This window comes from Melospiza georgiana, unplaced genomic scaffold, assembly GCF_028018845.1.
Source record: "Melospiza georgiana isolate bMelGeo1 unplaced genomic scaffold, bMelGeo1.pri scaffold_29, whole genome shotgun sequence".
In the NCBI taxonomy this organism is placed as follows: Eukaryota; Metazoa; Chordata; class Aves; order Passeriformes; family Passerellidae; genus Melospiza; species Melospiza georgiana.
This window is the reverse complement of record NW_026652215.1, coordinates 6232762-6243496: the sequence shown is the minus strand read 5'-3', so window position 1 is coordinate 6243496 and position 10735 is coordinate 6232762. Positions and strand designations below refer to the sequence as shown.

General features: G+C 52.1%; 1 protein-coding gene across 1 annotated transcript; it reads left to right on the top strand.

The window, feature by feature from the left end:
- Positions 1-5082: 5082 nt before the first annotated feature.
- On the top strand, positions 5083-5361 carry LOC131096507 (olfactory receptor 14I1-like; the record flags this gene model as incomplete). The annotated part of the gene is made up of 1 exon (XM_058044850.1): positions 5083-5361. A coding segment is annotated over one exon (279 nt), but the record flags the coding sequence as incomplete, so codon positions are not given.
- Positions 5362-10735: the final 5374 nt, after the last annotated feature.

Genomic DNA, 10735 nt, shown 5'->3' with positions numbered 1-10735 from the left:
AAAAAAAAAATCTCTCTTTTCCAGGCACAAATGTTCTAAATTAGGACTCCGCATTCATATTTTGAAATATCCAAGTGCTGCTCCAAGCAAACCTGCCAGGACAGACAGGTCAGGCTTGCCTTGGCCACTGATGGCTGCCGTTCATCAGCTCCTGAAACACTGGGGCTCTGTGGTTTCCTTCCTATGTAGACCAATGTGACATTTGAGAGCCTTGTGAAATGAAGGGGCCATTGTGACACTGCAGAGCCTTGTGGAACCAAGGACAGCATTGTGGCTCTGTTTGGCCGCATGGTCCCAAGGGGCCAGTGCAAAGCAGTGGTGTGGGAGTTAGCCCAGCTGTAACTCAGAGTCAGACAGATTTTACCCTGGAAGAACTGGGCGTGAGTTTCAAGTTCTAGGAATCATTCAATTTACTTAGGGTGAGCTTGAGACTTTTCCCATATGCCTTTGGTGTTGTTATGCTAAGTTGTCCAAATTCTACTCCTGTATTGGTTTATTGGTTACTTGTTTCTTCTATATGGTTATTGTTCTAGTTTTCTAGCCCCATGTGTCTATGTTGTGACTTCCTCTTTGTCTCAGGTTTTAGGATACTGCCCCTCGTACCGTGCTCGACTTCTCCATGTTTATTGTTTTTCACCCTGTAATTAAAGTTCTTTTTGGGAAACTCCATCGAACCCACTCCTTTTCATTTTTGCCACCCTCGCCCTGCTGAAGTCAGGGACTCAGAGAGGTTTGTCGCAGCCACCCTCATTGTGACATTTGGCACACGAACAGGCACCATGACATTCAAGCCTCCCTGTGTCAGTCACGTCAGCTGGGGTTAGCTTATGGATAGGCCAGTGCTCCCCAGGATTTTGGATTGTGCAGGCCTGGTGGATTCATTGTTGCTTCAAGGGACCTCGGCCCAGGATCAGCAGGGGCAAAAACGGTTTCACATGTATAGGATTGCAGGTGGGTTTGGGGAAATGCAAGACATTTATTGCCCATTTTGCCACTGTGTTTTTACAATATGCACCCAAGTCCCATTATTGATTTGGTGTGCTCTGGTGGCTGTTGCCCCTAAGGTGGAGAAGGAGAAAAATGGGCAGCTAGATGTCCAAAGTAGAAAGGAGCATATACGGATGCTTTAAGTTAATTCTAACAGATCGTGACAAAATATTTTCAAAGAACAAATTAAAATCAATCATGAGGTGGATCATTAAAAATTTCCCAGATGCCTCGGCTGATGAAATCCATACCACTGAATTTTAGGACTCAGTGGGACTTAAACTGTACAACCTTTCCAACCTTTCAATCAAAAGGGAGCCCATTCCAGCCCACATGCTCCCCATCTTCCATACCATCCTTGAGATCCTTCAGCAGCAAGCAATGTCTCAAAAACTCAATCCGTTGGTCACTCCTAACTCAGGACCTCCCATCAAACATGCCTTTCTCAGACCTGCCACAATGGTCCAAAATGGCAATGGCCACATGGTCTTGGAATATCATGCCCTGGAGACTCAAGATGGAAGGAGCCTGAATGTGGCTTGGGAGCCGGATCATCCTCCCTCCATCTTGGCTCCTCCACTTCCTACTACCACAACCTTCTCTTCCGCCCTGAACAAACCTCCAGACTCCATCCCCACAACTGTGGGTCATGTCCCTACTGTAAATCATTCCACTTTCACCCTGGGCAATGCCCCCAGAACTCTACCCTGGAAGTCTGCCATCATAAATGAAGGCCCTTCCTCCACAACACTTGACAAAATGGCATTGCCCTTTGCCTCACCCTCTGGCAACAATATAATCCCATGGTCACAGATACTAAGCCCAACTGTCACTCTATTTCTAATCCAAATATTTCTCCTCCAAGTTATTCTTCCTCCCCGGAAGACAGTTTGGATTCCCCAGAGCCACCTTTCCCCTCAACCCCAGAAGGTCCTTAGGAAAGGATTCAGAAGGAAGCAGTTAAGGAAGGACACTGGCAAATAGTCTCAAAACCCCTCATTGCCACGTACGTTATGAAAGAAGGGGGCAGAATCCCAGGTAACAGCCTTTGGTTTACAGGGAAATCAAGGATCTGTGTAGGGCAACTAAAGACCATAGGAAGAACTTACTTTGTTTTAATGACCTAATGAGGCCCATGTTTACAGCACATCATAACCCCCAATGATTTAAAATGTATTAGGACCATGTTGTTGTCACCTACAGAATACAACCTGTGGGAAGGGGGATGGAAGTGTTTACTAAATCAATTAATAGCAGACTATGCTAATAATGAGGCAAGGGCAGAATTGACAATCAACCATCTAGCTGGAGAAGGACAGCAAAGCTGACTAGATGATCAAGCAGCAGGTATCCCCAGAGAAGTACTGGATGATATCAAAGAGATGGCTTTGAAAGCTTTAATGCAGGTATCACATCGTAGTACCCCCAATTTTGACTACCTTGGGTGGCTGCAGCTAAAGCTTTAGGACAATCAGACCATCTTGGGTGCCTGTTAAGTAAGCAAATCGATGCTACCTCCCTCACACTGAGTGGCCTGCTCTCAGACATAGAGACCGTCAGACATGCTGCCTTGCAGAACAGCGATAGAATTTTTACTCTGGGCACATGGGCATGGCTGTGTAGACTCTGAGGGCATGTGTTGCATGAACCTCTCCAGCCACAGCGAGTCAATCCACAAGAGCATTCAAGTACTGAATGAAGAGTTCAAGAAGCTTCAAGTGGAAAACAAAGACTGGGTCAATGAACTCTTCCAATCCAAGGGACTAAAGGGTTGGATGATGTGTATCTAAAACAGGACATTTAATTTTCTTAGCTGTTGTTGTATTGTTAAATGTCTCATGTTTTTTTGGATGCTTTCAGAAAGCCTTACAAAATTCTTTCAGTTCCATCTTGGTTATAAAACAGAAAGAGGGAAGATGATACCCAACACAGGCTCCTCATGGACTCCTTGGAGGAGAGAACTGGAGGTCAGGATGGCACAAAAACCTCTCAGAGACTCAGTGTGGGCAAGGAAATCCTTAAAATTACCTAAAAGTATTCTTAAATCCATAAAGTACATTAAAAACCATAGATATCTAAAGCCAGTAATGAGCCCCACTGAGTGTCAGTACAAAGCTCTCCTGGGACTCGTTAAAACAGAGAATTGGGGCCATGATTGCAAAACCTCTCCCAGAGTCTGTATCCAAAGGGAAACACCAAGTACCTTAAAAGAACTGAAGTAACTTGAAGCATTAATGCGCCCCACTGAGTGTTGTTACTGACAAAGCCTCTCCAGGAATAATTAAAGCAGATAATTGGAGGCCATGATTGCACAAACCTCTCAGAGACTCCAAGGCCAAAGCCAAACCCAAAGTGCTTTCAAAAATCTGCAGTCCCTACAGGGAGCATTAAGGATTCCCCAGGGCCATTCCTGAGCAAGGCTCCCCAGGGACTCCTTCCAGCAGATCCTTGAGGCCACTGGGATGTGGGCTAGGGGGGGATGCTGAGGGCAGGACAAGGGGCTGACAGTGCCCAGCCTGGCTGGGGCTGTGCCAGGAGGCCCCAGGGCCTCAGGACAAGGTGTCTCCTCACAGCCCTTGGTGGCACAGACCTTCCTGTGCCCCAGGGCACCAAGACTTGGCTTCTCTTTGTCCCCACTTGTCATAACTGCCTCCAATTCTCTGCTCTGCCTGGGGCCTGGGGGCACTTTCTCAGTTGTGTCCCTCAGTGGGACCCATTAAAAGTCCAAGAAACTTTGGAGTTGAATTCTGACTTGGAGTTCTGGAGAAGTTTCTTCAGCTCCCTCTCAGGGACTGATGTTCAGGGCCTGAGCACAAAGCCCCAGAGGCTCATTAAAGTCCTTGTGCTGCGTCTGTGCTGCTGAGCTGGGCTGGGCTCCTAGCACAGAGGCAGCTCCTGGTAACCAAGAGGAGCTTCAAAAGCACATTTCTCTTGATGAGCAGCTTTTCTCCAGCCCAGCAGGGCTGGGGCACTGCCTGCAACCACCCCAGGCACAGCACAGAGGCACAGAGAACTTCAATCAGTCAGGGCTGGGAAGGTGCTGAGAAGTGCCTGGGGCAGAATCACTGCCAGCCCTTGGCACAGGAACCTCTGGCTGCAGGACAATGCAGCTGCAGCTCCTGGAGCCATCTCCTAAAGCTGGAACATTCTAATGCCTACAGACTCTGTGAGTACATTCTCAGATTGTCTCTTCTGCAGAGCAGCCAGGGGTGCCCAGGGCTGTCCTGCTGAGCAGGGTCCTGCAGCCCAGGGTGCTGTGCTGGTGCAGGGACTCTGCTGCCTGCCAGGGACAGATCTCAGCCAGCCCTGGCAGCTGCTCCCAGCACTGGGGGACAAGATATGGGGGGCAGGAGACAGCTGGTCAGGCTTGGAAGTTTTCTCCTTGTGTGGGGTGGATGCTGCATTGTTCAGGACTGCTCCCAGCATGGCATTAAACTGCTGAATATTTGCAAATAGAATATACAGGGAGCACAGCAAGGCAGGGGCTGCATAAAAGAGAAAATCATGCTTTTTATTCAACTACTCTGGGTTACCTGGATGGGAAGTTGCACACAGATATTAATCTCTCAGTTCACATTTAGGAAAAAAAAAAAGTTATCTCAGATGTGAATAAACCAGATGCTGACGAACATCAGCACAGGGCCCCTTACAGGAAGCATCTTTGTCACATTTCCAGTCTCCTCAGGGTTGCTCTGACATTGCCATCAGAGCCTGCAGAGCCAGAGCTGCCCCTGGGCAGTGCAAGAGCTGGGAGGGGTCTGCAGGGAAGAGCTGAGCCCCCGGGGCTGGGTTGGGCTTTGGCAGCACTGGCAGGGCCCAGCCCTGGGCACAGGGAGCAGCTGCTGGCAGGGACAGCTCCAGGCAGCAGAGCCCAGGGCAGGCAGTGGGGGGGAAGTGCCCCCAGGCTGTGCTGGGATATTTCAAGTCCTCTCCAAACCCAACTATTCCATGAATACTTTTCTTACAGATCCCGATGTCAAGGCAGTGCAAATGTCCAACAGCAGCTCCATCAGGCACTTCCTCCTGCTGGCATTGGCAGATACGCGGCACCTGCAGCTCCTGCACTTCTGCCTCTTGCTGGGCATCTCCCTGGCTGCCCTCCTGGCCAACGGCCTCATCATCAGCGCCATAGCCGCCGGCCACCACCTGCACACGCCCATGTTCTTCTTCCTGCTCAACCTGGCCCTCAGCGACCTGGGCTCCATCTGCACCACTGTCCCCAAAGCCATGCACAATTCCCTCTGGGACACCAGGAACATCTCCTACACTGGATGTGCTACACAGCTCTTTTTCTTTATGTTCTTCATTGGAGCAGAGTATTTCCTCCTGACCATCATGTGCTACGACCGCTACGTGTCCATCTGCAAACCCCTGCACTACGGGACCCTCCTGGGCAGCAGAGCTTGTGCCCACATGGCAGCAGCTGCCTGGGCCAGTGCCTTTCTCAATGCTCTGCTACACACAGCCAATACATTTTCCCTGCCCTTGTGCCATGGCAATGCCCTGGGCCAGTTCTTCTGTGAAATTCCCCAGATCCTCAAGCTCTCCTGCTCCAAATCCTACCAGAGGGAAGTTGGACTCATTGCAGTTAGTGCCTGTTTGCTATTTGGTTGTTTTATGTTCATTGTTTTTTCCTATGTGCAGATCTTCAGGGCTGTGCTGAGGATCCCCACTGATCAGGGACGGCACAAAGCCTTTTCCACCTGCCTCCCTCACCTGGCAGTGGTCTGTCTATTTGTCACCATCAGCCTAATTTACCACCTGAAGCCCCCCTCCATGTCCTCCCCATCCCTGGATCTGGCCCTGTCAGTTCTGTGCTCCGTGGTGCCTCCAGCGCTGAACCCCTTCATCTACAGCCTGAGGAACCAGGACCTCAAGGCTTCTGCGAGGAAACTGATGACTGCATGCTTTCAGAAACATTAAACTGCTGGGTAATTTCTGCAAATCACTTGTAATAAAAGTCATCTTCGATACTTCTTGATGGTTTTATTTGGAGGGTTGATTTTCGTTGTTTTACTTTTTTTCATATTGTCCACAAATAAATGTCAATGTTTGTGCCATTTCTCATTTTGTTCCTCTCCACCTTCTTTATGGACACAGACTGTGTCAATGAGGGGTTGCGCTCTGGGTGACTTTAAAGGAACTAAAGGATCTCCCAGCAAAGTTTTCTGCAGAGATGCCCTTTTGTTCCTTCTCTGGAGCTGCAGCAGCAATGTCTGTGTGCAGAGCTGGGGGCAGATCAGTGCTGGCCCAGCAGCTGTGCCCAGCAGCAGCAGCACATGGTGTTGCCAGTGCTGCTGCCGTGGCCCTGCCCCGCTGCCCTGGTGGCCCTGGTGTTGCTGCAGGGCCTGAGTGCTCTCAGGGCCGGGCACAGCCCTGGGGGTGGCAGTGCCGTGGCTGCAGCAGGGACAGGCCATGGGCACTGCTGGGGCAGCGCTGACGCCTCAGCCCAGGGCCTGGGGGCTCCAGGCTCCTTGTGAAGGCTCTCTCAAGAACACAGCCAGGCCAATGCTCAGCACAGAAAAGCCCCATGAGCTGCCCCAGGCTGGCCGTGGGCAGGCTGGGGGCAAACAGCATGGCTGGGGCTCTGCAAGGGCCCTGGGGGAGACGGGAAGGAGCAGCAGAGCAGGGGCTGATCCATCCCCAGTGTGCTGCACAGCCCAGGGCAGCATCCCAGAGCGTCCTCATGGAGCTGCCAACAACATCCCCCCTCTGCAGCCCTGGCCTCTCCCCCAGCTCATGCAGGTGCCCCATCCTTGCAGGCACAGACACAGCAGCACTGGCTCAGCAGCCCCTGTTTGCATTGCACACAGCAGGGGGAGCACCCCCACGCTGTTGGTGTGGGGATATGAACCTGAGGGAGCACAAATGCCATCAGCTCTGGGGCCAGCAAGGGCTGGGGGACACCACGGAAACCACTCAGCTTTGTCCTGGCCTCTGCAGTCAGCCAGAAAGTTTGTTCCCATCAGCCGGGAGTTTCCTTTCCCACTGCAGATGCTGTTGTTCAGAGCCAGGGCTGCCTGGCAGCCACCCCCAAACTGCCCTGAGCATTTCCATTTCCTTGGCTTCACCTTTGCTTTCTTTCTTCTTTCCTGATACAGATTTCTTCCTTTTGCCCATCGCTTTTCCTTCCCCTGCAAACAGCCCATCCCTGTTTGCCCTTTCCTCTCTGGCCCCACTCCCCCTTGCAGTTCCTGACTTGGCCCCATGGGAATGTCCCTTGGGCAGCAGGATCATCCTACAAGTGCTGCAGAGAATCACTGAATCAGCAAGGTTAGAAAAGACCTTGGAGATCATCAAGTCCAACCTGTGCCCTGACACTGCTTTGTCTCCCTGAGATTCTTCTTCTCCAAGATAAACAACCCCAGCTCCTGCAGCTGCTCCTCAAAGCTCTTGTGTTCCGGACCCCTCCGCAGCCTTGTTGTCCTTCTCTGGACACGCTCCAGCCCCTGCATGGCCTTCTTAAATTGGGGGCCCAGAACTGGGCACAGCCCTCGAGGTGTGGCCTCACCAGTGCCGAGTGCAGGGGAAGAATCCCTGCCCTGCTCCTGCTGGCCACACCATTCCTGATCCAGGCCAGGAGCCATTGGCCTTCTTGCCCACCTGGGCACACTGCTGGCTCATGTCCAGCCTGCTGTCCATCACCCCTGCAGGTCCCTTTCTGCCTGGCTGCTCTCCAGCCACTCTGTCCTCCGCCTGTAGCACTGCAGTGATTGTTGTGGCCAAAGTGCAGGACCCAGCACTTGGGCTTGTTCAACCTCAGCTTGTTGGATTTGGGCCCTGGAGCCAGTCTGTCCAGGGCCCTGTGCAGAGCCCTCCTGCCCTCCAGCAGATCCACACTCACACCCACTTTGGTGTCATCTGCAAATTTGCTGATGCTGGACTCAGTCCCCTCATACAGATCATCAGTGCAGACATTGAAATCCATGCTGGCTGGCTCTGATCCTTTGGCCATCCTGTGGGTGCCCTGTGATGGCACTCAGGGTGATCTGTTCCATAACCTTGCCTGGCACCCACGTCAGGCTGACAGGCCTGGAGGTCCCCAGATCCTCCTTCCAGCCCTTCTTGGGGATGGGCTCACACTGGCACCTCCAGTCCCCTGGGACCTCCCTGCTGAGCCAGCACTGATGGTAAATGATGGAGAGCAGCTTGGGGAGCTCATCCACCAGCTCGTTCATCCCCCTGGGATGGATCCCATCCAATCCCATACACCTGTGAGCATCTGAGAGGCTCAGCAGGTCCCCAGCTGCTTCCTCCTGAAATACAGGGGGCTGTTCTTCTCCCTGTGCCCATCCACCAGATCAGGAGAGCACTTTTCTTGAGGACAACCTGTCTTATTCTTGAAAACTGAGGCAAAGAAGTGGTTAGGTACCTCAGCCTTTCCCTCATATTTGGTAACCATATCTCCCCCAATAATGAATGGAGATTGTTCTTGTACCTCCTTTGGCCATTGATGTATTTATAGAAAGATTTTTATTATCCTTCACAGAAGTGGCCTGGTTAAGCCTTAAGCTTTCACCTCCCTAATTTTCTTTCTGCATAACCTAACAACATCCTAAACATTTCCTGAGTTACTTGCCTCTCTGTCCAAAGGTGATCCACCTTGGGCTCGCTGGCTGCTGCCCAGGACTGTGGCACTGGCACAGATCCAGTGCTCCAGAGCCTCCCTTCTGTGCCCTTGCAGCTGCCTGGGCACAGCAGCCTTTTCCATCTGGAAGCTCCCCATGCACAGGGAGTGCCCAGCTTCGTTCCTTGCACAGCCTCCAGGAGCCCAGGACTGCCATCTCCAGTCCCTGCTGGCACTGGGGGCTGCCAGGTGCCTCAGGCTGCTGTGACACCGCTGCACACGGGAGGGAAGAGGGGCAGGGGCTGTGCTCAAAGTCAGCTCCATCTGCTGCTGCTGCTGCTGCTGCTGCTGCTGTAGGGTCATTTGTGCAGCCCTGGCCCAGAGTCAGGGATCAGATCCTGCCAGTCTCTTCCAGCCCTGGCTGCTCAGAGTTTGGGCCTTGGAGCCTCAGGTGGCCAAAGGCAGCTGCTGCTGGTCCCTCTGTGTGCCCGAGTTCAGCAGTGCTGCTCCATCAGTCTGTGCCCAGCAACGGGGAAAAGCCTCAGCCCTGCAGGACCAGGACCTGCCAGGCTGTGCCTGAGCAGCTCAGCCAGCAGGAAGGGAGCTGCTCCACACGGGAACCAGGAGCAAAGGACATTTCTTCTGTAGGACATGTTTTCTACTGAAAGGGAAAAAAAAGAAAAAGAAAAAAAAAACTAGGTAAATTGTAAAAGATAAGAATAAAATCCAAGTGTTAGTGAAAAAACGTAACATGTCAGTGAAAAAACCAAAACATAAATGCAAAGTTACATTATTTGCATTAAAAGGTAAATGATCTTTTTAAAAAGAGAACTCAGTCATTTACATTGTAAATGTGCTGATGGCATGGATCCATCTTACTGATCTCAGCAGCCTTTTAAAAGATTTTGGGCTTTGTTTCCAACATTGGTATTTGAAATTGTGCTCAAAGCAAGAGGAAATTGCTTTGTCCCCTTCCAGCTCCAAGCAGGACTGGGAATGGAAACTCTGTCAAAGCCCAAATCCTTTAGAAGATGACCTTCCTTCTCACCCTGCTAATGAGCTGCACATTCCCTTTGAAACTGTCAGGGATTTCTTAGAGATACAAAGTCCCACTTACGGCTTTTTGCTCTGGTTTGGAAGTGCAGAAGGGCAATTCTCCATCCAACAGCTCCAGACTGCACTGCCTCAGGAACACGGCCCACTCGCCAGCTTTGGCCCACTCGTGCCACTGCTAGAGGAGGAACAAAGTGCAATTGCACAATTCCAGCCAGTCAAGAAGGAAGAATGGAACAGACAAAACACCCTGTGCAGATCCAGGTGCTCAGCTGGACTGTGGAGAGTTTGGGTCCTTGCCAATTGGATGTGTGTCCCCAGCTGCAATCTCTGGACCTGCAGCAGAGTCTCACTCACCGGCCAAAGCAGAAAGCTCAGGCGCTGTGCTCGCAAGGGGCTTGTCTGATGCAGAGCTGTCAGAGCAATGTGAGGTCAGAGCCAGCCCAGCTGGGCCCAGGGCTGAGCCCAGCAGAGCCCTGGCAGAGCCCAGAGCAGCCTCAGCACTCGCAGAGCCCGGCTGCAAGGAGAGAAAGCAGAAACTGCCCGTCAGCTGAGGGCTCCTGTGCCCTTGTGCCAAGGCCTGCGGTGCCCAGGACATGCTGGCTGTGCCCAGAGCTGTGCCCAGAGCTGCCCATCCCTGCTGCCTTTGGCACAGAGCAGGAGGGCAGGACACGTGCCCAGCCTGCAGCCAGCCACGGCACACCCAGCCCTCAGCAGCTGCCCAGAGCAGGATGCTCCTGTGCTCGCTGCCAGCTCCCAAAAGCTCTGATCCCACCCTGCCAAGCACACAGGAACCCACCTCACACCACCCACGGCTGCAAGAAAAGCTGCTCCCAAACCATGGCCTCAGCCTTCTCCAAGGGCACGGCCCATCCACGCCACAGCTGCTCCCAAGCACTACCCCATCCACACTGGACCACCTCGAATGCTTCCTCTGGAATAACAAACAACACATTATTGAAAAGAGTTTAGAGACAAAAAGGGAAAACAAGAAAAACAGTAAAAACTCTTATCTCTGTCAGGGCCTTGAGGAAGGCCCAACCCCTACATGGTAGGGAAAAACCCAGCCATGGCTGTGAGAAACCCACACTTTCTCTCTTCCCCCCTGCACTGCCCCCCAAAATCACG